This window comes from Erythrolamprus reginae, chromosome 9, assembly GCF_031021105.1.
Source record: "Erythrolamprus reginae isolate rEryReg1 chromosome 9, rEryReg1.hap1, whole genome shotgun sequence".
In the NCBI taxonomy this organism is placed as follows: Eukaryota; Metazoa; Chordata; class Lepidosauria; order Squamata; family Dipsadidae; genus Erythrolamprus; species Erythrolamprus reginae.
In genome coordinates, this window is record NC_091958.1 from 22008467 (window position 1) to 22028309 (window position 19843).

Consider the following 19843-nt stretch of genomic DNA (forward strand, 5'->3'; position numbering starts at 1 on the left):
GACAGAAAGATTGGGAGTATTGCGTTTCGTGCCTTCCTTAGGTTAATACTTACTTAACTTACTTACTTACTTACTTACTTACTTACTTACTTACTTACTTACTTACTTACTTACTTACTTACTTACTTACTTACTTACTTATTAGACTTCTATGCCGCCCTTCTCAACCGACTCAGGGCAGCTTACAACATAATAAATTCAATGCAGTGTTAGAAATCTAATTTAAAAAATATTATAAAGCTAAAAAATCCTTAAAAACCCCATCTATCCTACACAATCACCACATTCATCCAATCCAATCACTCACAGCATCAGCCGGAGCCAATCGTAGCACTCACAGCCCCCATACCCACTGGTAAAGATAGATCTTCAGAGCTTTGCAGGAGACCAGGAGGGAGGGGGCGGAGTTTATTCTAAAGGGCTGGGACCGCCACAGAGAAGGCTCTTCCCCTAGATCCCGCCAGATGACATTGTCTGGTCGACGGGACCTGGAAAAGGCCGACTCTGTGGGATCTAATCAGCTGCTGGGATGCATGAGGCAGAAGACAGTCCTGTAGGTAATGAAGTCCTATGCCATGTAGGGCTTTATAGGTCATGACCAACACTTTGAATTGTGCCCGGAAACCAATCGGCAAGCAATGTAACTCATGGAGTGATGTTGAAATGTGGGCAGACCTTGGAAGCCCCACAATGGCTCGCGCAGCTGCATTTTGCACAATTTGCAGTCTCCGAACACACTTCAAAGGCAGCACCATATAGAGAGCATTGCAGTAGTCAAACCTCAAGGTGATACAGGCATGAGTGACTGTGAGAAGTGACTCCCTGTCCAAATAGGGCCGCAACTGGCGCACCACGCATACCCGTGCGAACGCCCCCCTCGCCACAGCCGAGAGATGGTCTTCTGAACTCAGCTGTACTTGGAGGAAAGATAGCATATAAACAAGCTAGATATAGATAATTAGAATCTTCGCATTACCATACCTTCGGAATTCACTGGGATTGTATAAATTTCAGACTTTCCTTCAACAAAGTCTTTCAGGTGGGAAAATGTTTCATTCATCCCCGTCACTTCAAACCTCACTTTTTCAGGGGTGCCCCGACGTACAGAGACTTTGATTTCTAGGTCTTCTCCTAATTCCAAGGAGTCGGAGGTTAACATGGCTTGGAGCCCAGAAATCGCCTCCACTAAATGAACAGTCAGGATTTCTACGAGCTCTGAATCTGTGGTGTTGCTGGTAGCAACTATTTCAAGGGAATGGACGCCAGGGCCAATCAGCCGTTGAAGGACCCCATCCAAAGTCAGATTATGAGGGATAGTTCCTATTTTTGTGCTGGTCTCCATCACAGTCTTGTTATTACTTAATACAGTGTAGGTTACTCCAGTCCCTGAAAAAATAAAAATGGCCTAAGGATGGTATGAGTTACAACAAATTATTATTATTATTATTATTATTATTATTATTATTTAATTAATTAAATGCACTTAGATGGATGGACTGACGATAGCCATGCTGGCTCAAGACAAACTTGCAACATAGCCAGAGTGATGGCACTCATTGACACTCCAATTCCCAGGCTCCATTATGGCCTCCTGCAGTCTTCTGCCAGTAAAAACGGAGCTCAGGAAGGCCATGCACAGCCTGCCTATCCTCCATTTTCGTGCAAATCTCGTGCATGTTCACATCCCCTGGGACATGCACATGCAAAAGGACCCATTTGCCTCTTTTCCCTGCAGAAAGCTGATACATACAAAAAACAAACATGCACAAACCGACTTTTATATTTGTCACCAGATTTTTAAAAATATCTTAATAATAAAAGTTGTTGCCGGTGGCCAAACCCCCAAAATGCCTGTTCCTCCTTCCGATTTATGAATAAACCTAGCTAGTAATTTATTCTCTTGCTTTCACAATGTACTGCTGGAGACAATCTGTCCGATTTTCCCTATTGATAGATTTGGCCCTGATTTCTGAATTATACACTTTTTCTTGGAGGATATTTTTGTCCATGGAAAAAGATTTGGATAGTTTAAGGAATAGTTCAGATTAGCAGAGCTCCACCCTATGCGCAGGGAAGATGTCCTGTTTGAATCAGGGGTGGATTCCACTTACCTTCACCCCTGGTTCGCATCACGCACGTCCCTTTTTGAAAATTCACTTTCGTGCATACTCAGTAGATAGTTTCAGCCCAAAACACAGCTGTGCTTATCCAATCACCCCCCCCAAAAATCACCAAAAAGTATGAAAAAAAGATGGTGGTGTGCATGGACTGGCACAGACAGAACCGGATCTGCGATGCCACCTTCACGTCACTAGTGGGTCGCTAATGGTCCAGGCGATCTGGTCCGAACTGGGAGGAACCCACCCCTGGTTTGAATGGCTACTGGAAGAGAGTAGAGAGACTGCACTAACCTCCATCAAGTTCTACTTGGATCCACAAGGTTTCCTCGTAAAGGGTCCTGCAATAAGAGCTGTTCCCCACTTCATATTTGCTGAAGCACCCAGTCACGGTGAGCTTGTCCATTTTATCTTGAACAGTGACGAGTTTTTGAGCAGTCACGTGCCACTCACTAGTAGTACACTCCACAAAAACAGTGAACTCGCCCGGTGTGGTGTAGCAATGAGTCACATTGCTATGCAGGCTGTAAACACAAAACGAGGACAAATTATCGGCAGATCTGTCAAGCCCCAAACCAAATATAACACTTGGTAATTCTTCCAAGTGGAGATCTTTATTGCTTGACACCTATAGACAAACTCTTGCCAGCCTGAAGGTTCTCCCATCTGCATCTACAATATATTCTAAGAACTATGAAGGAGAGGCTGTCTTCGCCCTCTTTCTGTCACAAGTAACATCTGGACTGTGTTGCCTATTATTCTCTTGAATGCACTTCTCACTCCTGGAAATCCACCTCCTTTGTACATACCAAACCACGATCACCAGATCTACAGCAAGGCACTGAAAAAGTGTAAGATATTGGTTGTAGGTACAAATTGGCCAAGCATCCCTTCGCAGAGGAAATTACATTTAGGGATGAGTTAGGGGTCAAAATGAGGACATGGTATCTCAGTGTCTAAGATGCTGAGCTTGTCAATCAGAAAGGTCAACAGTTCGGCGGTTTGAATCCCGCAAACTGAGTAATGGAGTGAGCTCCTGTTATTTGTCCCAGCTTCTGCCAACTTAGCAGTTCGAAAACATGTAAAAATGCAAGTAGGAAAATAGGGACCACCTTGGTGGGAAGGTAACAGTGTTCCTGGTGCTTTCAGTGTTTAGTCTTGCTGGCCACATCAGCATGGAGAGGTCTTTGGACAGTGCTGGTGCTACGGCTTAGAAACGGAAATGAGCACTGCTCCCTAGAGTCGGGAATGACTAGCACATATGTGCAAGGGGAACCTTTACCTTTAAGGGTCAAAAGGTTAAGACAGTGACTGTGACTCTGTCTTCAAAGCTCTGTCCTTTTTAATGTGGGTCATGGTGGTGCATTGGTGGGGAAGAAACGGATGGTTATCAAAACATATCCGGAAGTCGTAAGTCTGGCAAAGCCCACTCTTGAATCTTGCTAACTCTTAGATGCAACTGCAGTCTCTTGAAAGCCTGTTAGGACTCTGCCCATAATCGTTGGGTTGACAATATATTAGCTGCAGGTGTTGCAGACTGCCACAAGAGGGAGCTAGAGTTTATAGCTTATTTCTCTGAGTCACCCTATCTGTTTCTTTTTGCCTGGCTGCTCACTGTTAATGGCTACTCACTGTTAGGTTAGCTCTGCAATCTCTCTGTATTTAGCTACGGTATGTATTACTGTATAGCTAAAATGTGTTTAGGCTTGATAACTTTGTTTACTGATTATGACAAAGACAACTGGTAAGAAAGACTGTACTTGGCAATATTTGGATTGTTATTCTGACTTATTATGTGTACGACTTTAGACTGTTTATCTGAATATGTTATTTCTCAAAGTAAACTTTAATTCAAGTTAGTATACCTGTCTGTGCCTGAGTAGTTATTCACAACTAATCTTAATCTAAACGTTTCTGTGTGTGCACAACCTTGGTAAACAAGGATTACTCTGCTCATACATTAACAAAGCCTCTGCCTCATTTTCTCCCCAATCTTCCTCTCACCTTGGAGGGTAGTAGGGATCCACCGTGATTCCATCCCCAGTGCTGATTATGCAGGAGAGGTTTCCAGTGTATGGTGAGAGCAGCCATTTCAAGGAAATGGTGACGTTTTCCAAAACAAACATGGTTTCCGTTACCGCCAAGCTCAAGCCTGTAAAAGGGGAGATTTTAACATTTATTATTAGACTTGGAAGGGACCTTGGAGGTCATCTAGTTCAGCCCCTTGCTCAAGCAGGAGTCCATGCACCATTTCAGACAAATGGCAGTCCAGTCTCCTCTTGAAAGTCTCAAGTATTGGAGTTCTCACAACCTGATCGCTCTCACCGTCAGAAAGTTCCTCCTCATTTCCACTTGAATCTCTCCTTGGTCAACTTCCATCTGTTATTCCTTCTTTGGCTTTCTGGTACCAAAGAGAACAGCCTGACTCCTTCCTCTCTGTGGCATCCCCTCAAGTATTGGAACACTGCTATCATGTCACCCCTGGTCCTTCTCTTCACCAGACTGGCCATGCTCAGTTCCTGCAACCGCTCTTTGTATGTTTTATTTTACAGACCCTTTATCGTCCAGGCCATCCTCTTTTGCATCCAGAGACAACTCAGAGCTTTCTCATCTTTCTTTCACAAACAGTCAAAATATCCTCCATAAAAATTACAACTATTTAAATCATCACAAAAGCTAATATTATCAACAATACTCTCATATTAAAGCTCCAAGATCTTTACAGAAGGGTCTAAGACCGTACTAAGACCGTGCTTCTAAAACAAACCATATAACTATCATGGAATATGAAATAAAAGTGCATTGCAATACTATTTTTTTTTTGTATTGAGTCCAATAATACGACTGTTATATAAAAGGGTCCTCCTCTAAGCACAGAATTTGTTTAGTTATAGTTGCAGGTCAAGTAGAAATAAAATATAAATCCTACATTGCAAAGGGCACAATTATCATTTTCAGCTGGAATTATTTCCAGCTCAATAGAGCTCAAGGTCAGAGAAGAAATCGTTTTATTTGTTTGTTTTATTAAATGTGTTTCTTTATAGCCCTTCTTGCCACAAGGCCTATAGAGATTTTTGGTAAAGTGATTTGTTTGATTGCAGCTTTTGGGTCTAATTAAGGTGATTCTTTTTCCCCCTGTGCATGGCAATAACACCAAGTGCTTATTTCAGGGTTCAAAATATGTAAGACAGGATTTATTTTCAGGGAAACACTATCTATCTATCTATCTATCTATCTATCTATCTATCTATCTATCTATCATCTAATATCTATCATCTATCCCTCCCTCCCTCCCTCGCTCCCCCTCTCTCTCATGTTTTCCCCCAAATAAGACATCCACTAATAATAAGTCCACTCGGGCTTTGAAGTGCATGGCAAATAAGGCCAAGTGATTATTTCAGGGTTCACAATAGTATAAGACAGGATCCTATTTGGGGGAAAACTTGGTATATAGGCTGACACCAAGCTGGCAATTCTCTGAATCTCAGACATTGGATTTTTGTTGCTTTAAAAATACAACGCCAGACTGTTGGTTGGCAATTTTAAAACAGGGTTTCTGCACAGATGTCACTAACGAATCTTGGCCTCCCCGGACAGTGTGTAGAAATGGTATTGTTTACCTTCCATGCAGTGGTATTGGACGGAGAGGTAGTTTCCCAAACCTGGACAAGGTTCTCCGAAGAAGGTTCCATCCGCTGTGACTTGGCATGCCTGGAGCCCATGACATTGCCCTGCGAAGGTTAAGATGGCCGCCTGGGTTATGACTTCAGTTGATTTCAGTTTCTCATCTTTGTAGAGGGATGGATAGATGGACAGACATACAGACATACAGACAGATAGATGATTGGTGGTAGGTAGGTAGGTAGGTAGATGGATGGATGGATGGATGGATGGATGGATAGATAGATAGATAGATAGATAGATAGATAGATAGATAGATAGATAGATAGATAGATAGATAGATAGATATGCAGGCAGGGAGGCAGGCAGGCAGAAGGAGAGACAGACATGAAAGACCTTGGGAGAATGGCCCCAGAGACACTACAAAGGAAAAAGTCAGATGAATTTTGAGACTTACCTGCAACTTCATCTTTCACGCTGATCCAACTGCACTCTTCTTCATCATCAAATTGCAGGGGAGTGTCAAGGACACAGTAGTGAGGAGTTTTCCGCCCATAGAAGCTCTCTCCGATCTGGATGACTTCTCCCGATCCACACTGCACGGTGGCATTGGAGTTGTCACAGGCAATGCTGCGGCCTGACTCTGAACGGTAAGGAATAATGAAAGCTTCCTTCAAAATGTCTTTATCTTCTTTAATGTAGCTTCCCTAATGAGGTGCTCTCCAGGTGCGTTGGACTTGAATATGTGAATTTCCAAAGACAGCCAAAGACAAATTACCTGGAGAAACATCTTTGTGGGACAATCTGGGAAAGTTTTCCTTAAGTGCTCTAATAGGGAGCAGTAGATAGGTTCTACTGAGAAGCGAGAAGACACCAAATCTGTGGCAGTTTTGTATGGTTTGATGGCAGAGATCCCTACAGCTCATGGCTAATCAGAAAAGATCAGTGCCAAAAAAATGTTATGGACACCCATTCCCAGCAACCCAGCATAGTCCTAGCAAGCATGGAGTTGGTATTACTATCGTGTTGCAGGAAGCCAGCGGAAGAGAACGAGCAGTCCCAGTGGTCATTAAATCATCAAATGGGGTTGTGTTGAATGTTAGAGATGAGTGTCCTCATTCCGTTTCCCTCCAAGTGCGAAGTGTGTGCTGTAATACGCTACCTGAATGCTAAGGGCGGGAACGCTACTGCGATGGGTGCCAAGGATGCTTACTGAAATGCACAAAATCAACAGAGTCAGTGCCACCCAAGAATTTCTTGACCATTTCGAGATTGGAGGCAAGGTTTTTCTCAGCTGTTTAGTGACAGGAGATGAAACGTGGGCTTATCACCATACTCCAGAGAGCAAACGTCAATCAATGCAGTGGCGCCATATCCAGTCTCCTTCAGCCCCAAAATTCAAAACTCAGCAATTGCCGAGAAAAATCTTGGGCACCCATCGCAGCAGCATTGATGCCCTTAGCATTCAGGTATTACAGCGCGCACTTTGCACTTGGAGGGAAACGGAATGAGGACGCTCATCTCTAACCTTCCCCATTGACGACAGTCAATGATCTACTGACCACTGGCACTGCTTGTTTGCTTCTGCTGGCTTCCCGCTACACGATAGTAATACCAACTTCCCCTGCAAACATTCCCCACGAGAGCTACATGCCTTGTAACTTTATTTTCCAGATAACCCTTGTATTTTGTCTGTTCAAGCCTCCCATCAGCCCAGAGAATAGCCAAGTTGTCTCTACACCCATATACACTGGTTGCAATTTTCGGCTATGTTCTGACAGGTAAAACAGATGGGTAATGGTCCATGGCCTGTTAGTTGCAGATGAGTGGTGGGTGAGTGAGCAAAAGTGAAACCATTCCACCAATCCCATCCCATCCTCGTATATGGAAAAATGGTCCCTAGTGCTAAAAATATTGGGGATTGTTGCTGCAACATGAAATATGAAAAGTATAACCTTCCAATAATCTACACAATATAACAATCCTTTCAAATGTAAATTTAGTGATAGATTTGCATTGTTTTAGAATCTTTGTTTACCAGGAGTTTTTCAGAACTCCTATTCTGTTGTCTGGGCAATGGCTTAATAAGGAGCGTTAGGAGAAGCTTGCTATGAGTACCATTGTACATTAAAATGGAATTACCTGGGAGTCTGTGATTGAATATTCTCAGACTGGCATTGGCCATTGCTGTAGGTGGTAACCAGCTCCATCTCCTTTGCCCTATTGTTCTTCTTTTTAATCAAAAACTTAGAAATCAAAAGATGACCTATATAATCTAGCTCAGATTATAACCTTGTAACCTAGTGAATTTTCTCAACCTTGTCAGCCTGAAGATGGGTGGGCTTCGGCTCTCAGAATTCCTCAACCAGAAGAACTGGGGGATTCTGGGAGTTGAAGTCCACCCATCTTTAATGATATGGTTAAGAAACATTGGTGTTCATACCAGTGTGTTTTAAAGGGACGGGTGTGGGTTTCATTTCTTACCAAATTCACAAATAAAGTCAAACTCTTGGCTGCAATTCTCGGTTACTCCCCACTGGTACTCAGCATTCTTCAAGATATAGCCGCAGGACGATGCAAAGACCGAGGGTGGGTCTTGGAACCAGTTGGCATAGGTGATGTTTGAAGTATCTAGCCAAATCATAGATCCTGCATCGAAAGACATTGATATAGCTTATGGATGCACCGCAAAATATTTTATGGCTATAAAGAGAAAGTGTCCATAAGATCTCCTTGCTTGGCCACTGGCCAGCAGTAGCACAGTGAAGCTGGATACATATCCCTTCAACCAGAAGATCTCTCAGGTTATTCCCCAGAAAGTTGTGGGTGATCAGATAGCAAAGAAGCTAGAGTTGATCCTCTGGCTTTCATGGCAAAGTATAGTCATTGGGTTGCTGTCGTATGCCACAGCAACAAGAAGAGAAATTAGCAAGAAGACTAAGATTCTCCTCCATCAATCTTTTAATCATTCATGGACTGTGATTGTCATTTATTTATTTATTAGAAACATAGAAACATAGAAGATTGGCGGCAGAAAAAGACCTCATGGTCCATCTAGTCTGCCCTTATACTATTTCCTGTATTTTATCTTAAGATGGATATATGTTTATCCCAGGCATGTTTAAATTCAGTTACTGTGGATTTACCAACCACATCTGCTGGAAGTTTGTTCCAAGCATCTACTCTTTCAGTAAAATAATATTTTCTCACATTACTTCTAATCTTTCCCACAGCTTCTAATCTTTATTTTATTTATTCGATTTTTATACTGCTCTTCTCCTTAGACTCAGGACGTCTTACAACATGTTAGCAATAATACTTTTTAACAGAGCCAGCCTATTTCCCCCACAATCCGGGTCCTCATTTTACCCACCTTGGAAGGATGAAAGGCTGAGTCAACCTTGAGCCGGTGATGAGATTTGAACCGCTGACTTACAGATCTCCAGTCAGCTTTAGTGGCCTGCAGTACAGCTCCGCCACCCCGGCTCTTAAATATTTAAATATTTTAAACATAGCATTTTTGCTTTTAAACTTGCGAGTCATCTTAGGTGCTTATGTAAGTAGAAAAGTGGCTCAGGGTGCATTCTGTCAATCAGAGGATGCCCTGTAAACTACTTCAAGAGCCATGCATTCTGGTCACTCATTAATTGGCCATCTGAGAATATTTAAGAAGTTCTTAGGCATAGACAGAGGCTGGTGACTTTTTTCGCCCCACACCTTATAGATGATATGGTAAGAGTGCTTTTTATTGAAAATTGGCATTCTATATACAGTGATACCTCATCTTACAAACGCCTCGTCATACAAACTTTTTGAGATACAAACCCGGGGTTTAAGATTTTTTTGCCTCTTCTTACAAACTATTTTCACCTTACAAACCCACCGCCGCCGCTGGGATACCCCGCCTCCAGACTTCCGTTGCCTGCGAAGCACCCATTTTTGCGCTGCTGGGATTCCCCTGAGGCTCCCCTTCATGGGAAACCCCACCTCCGGACTTCCGTGTTTTTGTGATGCTGCAGGGAAATCCCAGCAGGGGAATCCCAGCAGTGCAAAAACAGGCACTTCACTGGCAACGGAATTCCAGAGGTGGGGTTTCCCAGCGAGGGGAGCCTCAATGAAATTGCAGCATTGCAAAAATACAGAGGTCCAGAGGTGGGGTTTCCTATGGAGGGGAGCCTCAGGAGAATCCCAGCAGTGCAAAAACGAGCGCTTCGGCTGGCAAAAGGGGTGAATTTTGGGCTTGCATGCATTAATCGCTTTTCCATTGATTCCTATGGGAAACATTGTTTCATCTTACAAACTTTTCACCTTAAGAACCTCGTCCCAGAACCAATTAAGTTTGTAAGACAAGGTATCACTGTACATGGAATATACAGGAGGGAGGAAGGAAGGAAAGAAAGAAAGAAAGAAAGGATAGAGATGGAACAGAGGAAGTAGACAGAGCGAGAAGAAAGAAGGGAAAGGAAAGGAAGGAAGGAAAGAAGGAAGGAAGGAAAGAAATTATAGAGATGGAAGGTAAGAAATAGAGGGAGGGAGGGAGGGAGGAGGGAGGGAGGGAAGGAAAGAAAGAAAGATAGAAGAGAGGAAGTAGAGAGAGCAAGAAGAAGGAAAAGGAAGGAAGGAAGGAAGGAAGGAGTGACAAATTTCTGTAGCATTGTCAAGAAAATTACCTAGATATGTTCGTAAATATACCGGAAGTTTTACAATTTACCTCTCACATTTGTATCCAGAATTCTAACTACAACTTGCTGCATACACAACTGCCCTATGTGTTTCTTACCTTCATTAGTTTCATTTGAAGAGGTGAAGGTTATACCGATCCACCACTCCTTGTCCTTAGAGATGTGCTCCTCCAAGAACTTCTGAGTCTCTTCATTCTCAATGAAGGCCAGATGGCCACCTCCTCTCTCACACCAGCTCTGGGCACTTGTGAACGTGCGTTGGAGTCTCACAAATTCGTAGCACGAGTGATTGAAAGCCACTTGATACTTTGAGCAAGGGATCTCTTCTGCCAGGAACAAGTCCTCTCCTGTAGACCAGGAAATTAGGAGTATAAAAATTATATTAAGGAAATGCATGATTGGATCAACAATTGATGCAGCTCTTACATTGAGCAGGAGAGAGACAGTGAGCCCATCCCCAATTCTCTACACTTTCTGACTTGGTCTTGTAAACCTATCTCTCTTTTCTTCTTCTCCTCCTATTGCCTGTGACAGCCTACTAAACCTTTTGCTTCCAATTAAAAAAAAAAAGAATGGTCATTTTTTTAAAAAAACCCGACCTGGTGCTATTGATGTACCAATGGCTTTGAAAAAGGCCATTGTGCAAACGTCTGTTGCAAATCAAGAAGAATAAACACCAAGGTTTAATGGACAAATTTCCATGTGAGCTGAGAAGATTACATTGATAAATAAGCACACTCAGCTGTATGGCAGCCACAGATAAAAGAGGCGGAAAAAGGGGCTATTATATATTTTTTTAGGTGTTGGGTATTTAATTCCAAAATAAGAATTTAAAAACCTTGAACATTTGATTCATCGCCGTAACCAGCTAAACATACAGTATCAGTAGCGACATGGTGACATAAATCACGTGTACCATCTGATATGTGACAATTTCAGCAATCCTTAAAAACTGTGAACAAAGAAGATATCTGGGAATTAGATGTACAGTATATCCATAGAAAGAAACTGCACCCATCAAATTTCTGGAGAGTTGAGGAATAAGAAGAAACCTTCGTTTGTCACTTCCTTGCACATCTTCAACCAGCAAATGCATTAACCAGTCTAAGAATTGCTGGGATGAAAGATATGGACATTTTGAATAATAGAAGCATTATCTATGGGATAATTATTTACGGGACTGTCTCCTGCCACATACCTCCCAGAAACCGATTAGATCCCACAGGGTCGGCCTTCTCTGGGTCCCATCGACTAAGCAGTACTGGTTGGTGGGCCCGCGCAGGAGGGCCTTATCTGTGGTGTCCCCAGCTCTTTGGAACCAACTATCCCCTGAGGTCCTTACTGCCCCCACCCTACTGGCCTTCCGAAAAGCCTTGAAAACCTGGCTCTACCGGCAGGCCTGGGGACTGTAAGAATTAATATCTTTTAATGCTGACTGAAACATGTTTTGATTGGTAGGTGTGATGGTATGACTGTATTGATTAGATTAAAGGTTTTTACTGTTTATTAATGTTTTAATTGACTTTATATTGTGTTAGTTTTATTGTTGTGAGCCGCCCTGAATCTTGAGGGATTGGGTGGCATATAAGTCTAGATAGATAGATAGATAGATAGATAGATAGATAGATAGATAGATAGATAGATAGATAGGTAGGTAGGTAGGTAGGTAGGTAGGTAGGTAGGTAGGTAGGTAGATAAGTAGGTAGGTAGGTAGGTAGGTAGGTAGGTAGGTGGATAGATAGAATATCTTTGAGTAAGATCTAGTTCAGTGATGGTGAACCTATGACACATATGTCAAAGGTGATGATCATGATATTTTGGTTGACATGCCAGATTCCAACCAAAAATTCTGGTCTTCTTCTCTGATTCTATCATCATCTTATTGCCCTGCTCCAGATAAACTGCATTCTAGCTTGCTTATAACCCTTTCTGACATGTCCAGAAGAGGAATAACTTTGTACACCTGTCAATTCAGATGCAGGAGAACCAAGACAAAAGAGACTTCTTTGCAGGAAGAAGCCCTTGACGCCAAGGTGAACCTTTGCAGAATCTGACCTTAGCAAACAAAGCTGTTGAACTCAGTGGTGAAATCCAAATATTTTTACTACTGGTTGTGTGGGTGTGGTGTGGTGGGTGTGGCGTAGCTTTGTGGGCACGGCTTGTGCATGGCAGGGGAAGATACTGCAAAATCTCCATTCCTACCCACTCTGGGGCCAGCCCAAGGTGGTATTTGCCGGTTCTCTGAACTACTCTAAATTTCTGCTACCAGTTCTCCAGAACCTGTCACACTGGTTTAGCTTCAGTTGTCCATAGAGGATAGGAAGTAGGGTCCCTGGATCGGCTATGTACAGCTCATGGAGAAAGTATCTATAGACCCTTCACATCCTGAACATAAATTGTTTCAACTGCTTCCCTGCATGTCAAAACACATAGACGCAAAGACAGTCCATCCCCCTGCCATCACTCTACTGAACACAAAATGATCACAGTGTTGTCTTATGACTAAAGATATTTACCCATGTATTATTATTATCCTTCTCATCTTTTCTACTACCTTCTCCTATTGGTATCTTGTGATTATATTACTTTGTTGTTTGTATGAACACTGAGAGCTTACGCAACTGGAGAAAACTTCCTTGTGTGTGTCCAATCACACTTGGCCAATAAAATTATTCTATTGTTGTTGATTCTCACACTGATGAACAGCTCAGGGTGGTGAACAGCTGTTGCTGACTTCCTCCAACAAGGAAAACTAACTAGTGACTTACTACTGTGCACGCAATATGGTTATTTGTTTGTTTGTTTGTTTGTTTGTTTGTTTGTTTATTTATTTTGTCCAATACACAATGAGGGTTTTAGTGGGTATATATCTATATACACATAGTAAAATACATGATGAAGGTTATAGAGGAGATACTCATAGTAAAATATATCTAAGAAATAATAGAAAAGAAGGTATAGTAATAGAACATATCAATGAAAGAATAGAAGAAGAGATATAGGAATAGAAGGAAGGTATAGGAGATATAGGAGAGCAATAGGACAGGGGACGGAAGGCACTCTAGTGCACTTGTACTCGCCCCTTACTGACCTCTTAGGAATCTGGATAGGTCAACCGTAGATAATCTAAGGGTAAAGTGTTGGGGGTTTGGGGATGACACTATGGAGTCCGGTAATGAGTTCCACGCTTCGACAACTCGGTTACTGAAGTCATATTTTTTACAGTCAAGTTTGGAGCGGTTAATATTAAGTTTAAATCTATTGTGTGCTCCTGTGTTGTTGTGGTTGAAGCTGAAGTAGTCGCCGACAGGCAGGACATTGCAGCATATGATCTTGTGGGCAATACTTAGATCTTGTTTAAGGCGTCTTAGTTCTAAACTTTCTAGGCCCAGGATTGAAAGTCTAGTCTCATAGGGTATTCTATTTCGAGTGGAGGACTGAAGGGCTCTTCTGGTGAAGTATCTTTGGACATTTTCAAGGGTGTTAATGTCTGAGATGCCATATGGGTTCCAAACAGATGAGCTGTATTCGAGGATGGGTCTGGCAAAAGTTTTGTAAGCTCTGGTAAGTAGTGTGAGATTGCCAGAGCAGAAGATACATAGGATTAGGTTTACAACTCTTGAAGCCTTCTTGGCTATATTGTTGCAGTGGGCTTTGGCACTTAAATCTTTTGTTATTAGTATACCAAGGTCTTTAACCGAGTGGGGATTATCTGTGATAATTTGATTATTCAGTTCGTATTTGGAGTTATTAGTCTGAATATTGTTCAAGAGCTTTGCTAGGTTGTGGAATCTGGATATGTTGGACATATGGACTACAGGCGTGGTAGTTGAAAAAGCTTGGAATATCTTCAATGGCCACAAGATGGAGAGAGCTCATTAGGGATGGGTTGAATAGCATGCCTTTAGAAAAGAATAGTAACTTTCTCCCACTAGATGGCAGGTTAGTATGTTTGTGCCTAGAAATCCAACACCAGTTAATGACACCTGTTTGTGAGTGGCTGACCTAAGCATTTACATGCCAGTGCTATTTCCTACTATCTCTCTTCTGGTCTTTATGTTTATGCCAAAGGCACTCAACTGAATACTGGAGACAAAATACTTGGCTGTATACAGTATCTGACTGTCTGGATTTGGTTCATCTGAAATTAAAGATTTAGGTTTGGCTTTGGATATGACTGAAGTTGTCAATTGTTGAATTTTCAGGAAAACTTTTTATTATTCGAATTCGTTTCTTTTATCCATTTTAGTTATCCATCAAACCATTTCAGTATTGGTGTTATCAATTTTGTTATTATTGGTATTATCAATTTTGTAATTATCCTTCTTGTCTTCCCTATTTTCATCTCCTATTGGTACCTTATGATTGATCACTTCATTGTTTATTATTTATTGGACTTATATGTCGCCCTTCTCCGAGGACTCAGGACAGCTCACAACATATCAAAGATACAAAAACCAGTTCAGAAGTCCAATATTTAAAACAATATAAAAACACCAAATTTAAAATCATAGAGCCCTATTCATTCACACCACAGTCATACTAAAGGCTGGGGCTAGATGTTAAAGATCAGCAGTCCCAGGCCTGCTGGAAAAGGTAAGTTTTCAAAGCCTGCCGGAAGGTCAGGAGGGTTGGGGCGGTACAAATCTCCAGAGAGAGTTGGTTCCAAAGGGCCAGAGCCACCACAGAGAAGGCCCTTCCCCTAGGGCCCATCAGATGACATTGCCTGGCTGACAGGACCTGGAGAAGGCCAACTCTGTGGGCCCTGACCAGTTGCTGGGATACATGATGCAGAAGACGATCCCATAAGTAATCTGGTCTTAACTTAAGCCATGTAGGGCTTTAGAGGTCATAACTAACATTTTGAATTGTATCCGGAAACCAATCGGCAACCAATGCAGCTTGCGGAGTGATATTATATCTTATGATTTATCACTTTGCTGTTTGTATGTACACTGGGAAGTTATGTCTGTATGTTCAGTGTATGTTTGTATGTAAACTGAGAACTTCTGCCGTATGAATTCCAGCAACTGGTTATGTCCCACAGAGTTGGCCTTCTCCAGGTCTCATCAACCAGACAATGTCGCTTGGCGGGGCCTAGGTGAAGAGCCTTCTCTTTGGGGGGGGCCCGGCCCTCTGGAATCAGCTCCCCCCAGAGATTTGCACTGCCCCCACCCTTCTCGCCTTCCGTAAGAGTCTTAAGACTCACCTATGTTGCCAGGCTTGGGGCAATTAGGTCTCAGCCCCCTGGCCAACGAAATGAGATATATGTTGTATGATTGAACTAGTATGATTGTTTTTAAGTATTGCATTTTTAGATTGTAACTTTAAATTTAATTAGATTTGCCTTTGTATTGTATTGCTATACAGTGTTCCCTCGATTTTCGCGGGGGATGCGTTCCAAGACCACCCGCGAAAGTCGAATTTCCGCGAAGTAGAGATGCGGAAGTAAATACACTATTTTGGCTATGAACAGTATCACAAGCTTTCCCTTAACACTTAAAACCCCTAAATTACAATTTCCCATTCCCTTAGCAACCATTTAGATTATTACTCACCATGTTTATTTATTAAAGTTTATTAAAAAAAAATTTATTAAAGGCGGACGAAAGTTTGGCGATGACATATGACATCATCGGGTGGGAAAAACCGTGGTATAGGGAAAAAATCCGCAATGTATTTTTTAATTAATATTTTTGAAAAACTGTGGTATAGACTTTTCGCGAAGTTTGAACCCGCGAAAATCGAGGGAACACTGTATTAGATGCTATGAGCCGGCCCGAGTCCTCGGAGAAGGGTGGCATACAAATCTAATTAATAATAATAATAATAATAATAATAATAATAATAACAACAACAACAACAACAACAACAATAATAACAACAACTTATGCACCAGAGACAAATTCCTTGGGTATCCAGTCCAATCCAATGTTTATTTGGCCAATGAAGAATTCTGTTCTATTTGTTATTGACATTAATTGCCTTTCCTTTGCCTATTTCTTATTAGCAGCACAGAGGTGGGTTCCTGCTGGTTTGGATGGGTTTGCTAGAACCCGTAGGGGGATTTCCCCCCTCCCCTGTTCGCCGAACCGGCAGCAAAGGCTGGCTGCACACGCCTCCGAACTGCCCCTTCGCCTTGAAATCCGTCCACCGGAGCCAAATTTACACGAAAATAACCCTATGTGCATGCGTAAGCCTCCTGCGCATGCGCAGACCAGTTTAGCCTGGGAGTGATGGGGGTGTACAAAACGCGCACTTCCAGGTTGACTCCCAACCAGTTCCAGCACTGATTTCAACAAACGCTCTTTTCCTCTAAGGAAGTCTCCAAGGTTTCGGTTTGAAGCCTGAATCAAAACTAGGCCAGTGAGATGGGGAGGCCTGTGGAACAGGTTTTACCCAATTTCTTGGAATTGTCTCAGTTGAGGACTACAAACAGCTTCAGGATCCGCCTGGGGCAGAAAATTCATACAATGCTTCCTCCGTTGCTTTATCTCCAAACTTTGCCATAGATTAAAATGCTTGGAAAAACCTGGGCCTGGCTCTTTGCTTCGACATCTTCTCTAAGAGTTTTCTTTCCCCCTTTTTTTCCAGAAACGATCTTTTCTGTCCAAAGTGATTATAGTGAGGCAGCCTCTACTCTGTGTTGTTCTCTCTCCAAGTACATGAAAAACTTAGAAATATGTAATCTGAGATATGATCCATTATGACAGCAGCAGTTTGAAAAATTGCATCCTTATTAATTAAAAAAAATCCATCCACAATGGAAATACTCAAGAGGGCAGTAGCTATGGGATGAGCTGGTCTTTATATGTCTTCTTCTATTTAAAAATGGCATTATCTGGGGCAGGGGTAGGTCTAGGGCAGTGGTATCAAACTCAATTTCATTGAGGGCCACATCAGGATTGTGTTCAACCCAGTGATGGGCTCCTACGGGTACGGGGTGGTACACAGAACCGGTAGAAATTTTTTGATTTTTTTTCTTCTCTTTTTCCCTTCTGGGCTTTGGATATGTTTTTCCTATTGCAGTAAATAAGGTTGAATGTGTATAATTTTAGAAGAGCTGTGCGTGCGTGTATGAGTGTACATACACTTTATATAGTAGATAATGTATATTTTTGTGTGCATGTGGGTAATATTTATGAACCTAAATGGCATATATACATAGAATTAAATAGTATATTTGGGATGTTGACTAATAGTAAACAGATGGGGAAATTGTATCTCTTGGAGGCGAGGAGAGGCCGGGCACCCTAACCCTATCCCAAACCCTTGCTGTGAGTGACGTCAGGTTGGCCCTCTTTTAGCCAGTCACATGACCTTTAAGCCACCCCCAGTCACATGATTGTGAAGCCACTCCCACCTGGTCACATGGCCGGCAAGCCATACCCACAAAATAAGCCACGCCCACAGTGTGGTAGTAAAATTCTTTGCAGCCCTTCATTGGTTCGACCTCAGGGAGGCTGGGGTGTGTGGCCAGCTCAATGTCACTCGTGTCAGGGGCACCTGTGGTGGCCCAAGCGCTCTGCCAGTGAAAACCGAGCGGCCCTCCTAAGCTTCGTTTTTGTTGGCAGAGGCACCGTGGGCCGGTCCTTCACTGTTTCCAGGGCAACCCCACGAGCCGGATCTGGCCTGCGGGTCTTGAGATTGACACCCCTGGTCGGCGGTATTTTTGCTAAGTATTGTGAATTTTCTGCAACAGCTGATTATGGCACTCTTATTTGGTTCTCCCTATACACAGTATTGTAATGGGCTGTTGCTCCCACGGGGCAGTGGGGGTAGTAAATTTATGCACTATTTATTGAATACTTAATAGTTTTTTATTGTCCTTCCTTCTCTAGTACCTTAGTATGATCCTTAATTGCTTTTTAAATAGGAAATAATTAAATAGTATGTGTTTACCCATCATTTTAATCACTATCTAGAACTGAACTTTTATAGTAATGAAAGAAAATTGAGCTACTTGCCTAATCTGTTATCATGCTGAACCTTGTGGGTTCAGTACAAAACCTTAAAATGTTACTATGCTCCTCAACAAATAATGCTGTCTATCATTTGTCCTTTTTGTGGCTATTCAAATAATGTGACTTAATCAACTGAAAAAGAGTCCAAGCATCTATTTTAAAACTAATCTTGGTCGGTAAGCCACTCCCACCCAGTCACGTGACCTTTAAGCCACCCCCTGGTCACATGATTGTCAAACCACTCCCGCCTGGTCACATGACCATCAAGCCACATCCACAAAATAAGCCACGCCCACAGTGTGGCAGTAAAAAATTTGGCAGCCCATCACTGCATATACATAATTATTCACCCGATCATTTCCTTTCAAATTCCATACTCTCTATTTAAATTTTGTGTGTCTAATCTAAATATGATTGTTTATAATTTACAGGATGGTTCATAAAGAGTTCGCTAGTGGTTTTTTCCACGCTTTCCAATGAACTCCAGGCAAAGCAGGCTCACTTTGACTGAAACCTGAAATGTTTACTGCTCAGGGTTTGGAAATGTTTGCATGTCTGTTTTATTGGCCCTAGCAAATATAGTCTACCTTTTGTTGGCACTGAAACAATAGTAGTGATCAAAGAACCCAGAACAATATGGTTCAGCTTTTCAATAGCAACTGGAACATGTGGTCTAAAATCAAGGATTTTAGAAACTCAAACTCCACATTACACATTTTCGAAACACAAACTCCACATTATTTTAAACACATAGCTAATTATTGACTTGATGACTCCTGTGACAATCAAGACCAGTCACATAAAATCATTGCTGCCTTGTATCTAATCTTAGCACTGAAGATAAGTTCTGCATTGTCCCAGCCTAATAAAGATCCAAAGGGGGGGGGGAGAAGAAAAACTGAGATTTTCTGCTGGAAAATATATTCGTATAAGCAAATGGCACAGAGAAATGGCAAGTTCTCACTTTGCAAGTGAGTTCTTTGTATAGATGCTTTTAAATTTTTATGATTCGGTTATAGAACCAGAAACATCTCTTTGCTACCCATTCTGCTATTGTGATGGATTGTCTATGGTTTTTTAGCTCAATCTCCCAGATGAGTATTTTTATGCTTGCATTATTATTATTATTTATCATTATTATTTATTAGATTTGTATGCCGGCGCTCTCCGTAGACTCGGAGCAAGAACCAGTCTGATAGTTGACAATTAACCAGTAGAATAGCAATATTCAGTTAGTGTAAAATGCAGCTGCGTGAGCAGTCTTGGACCTTCCAAGTTTATTTATTTATTTATTTATTCAATTTTTATGCCGCCCTTCTCCTTAGACTCAGGGCGGCTTACAACATGTTAGCAATAGCACTTTTTTTTTAACAGAGCTAGGCTATTGCCCCCACAATCCGGGTCCTCAAGTTGCCCAGTTCTGGCTTATTTTACATTGTTGTTAAAAGGGTGGCATTTA

At 42.0% G+C, this 19843-nt stretch overlaps 1 protein-coding gene across 1 annotated transcript in view; it reads right to left on the reverse strand.

The window, feature by feature from the left end:
- PKD1L3 (polycystin 1 like 3, transient receptor potential channel interacting) overlaps nt 1-19843 on the reverse strand; it is a 107086-nt gene that overhangs the window by 65032 nt on the left and 22211 nt on the right. The window contains exons 2-8 of the mRNA XM_070761645.1: nt 10519-10767; nt 8223-8387; nt 6196-6381; nt 5738-5848; nt 4122-4269; nt 2412-2641; nt 982-1386 (exon numbers count right to left, since the gene is read on the reverse strand). Coding sequence (XP_070617746.1) covers nt 982-1386; nt 2412-2641; nt 4122-4269; nt 5738-5848; nt 6196-6381; nt 8223-8387; nt 10519-10767 — 1494 coding nt within the window. The remainder of the gene's footprint in view (nt 1-981; nt 1387-2411; nt 2642-4121; nt 4270-5737; nt 5849-6195; nt 6382-8222; nt 8388-10518; nt 10768-19843) is intronic.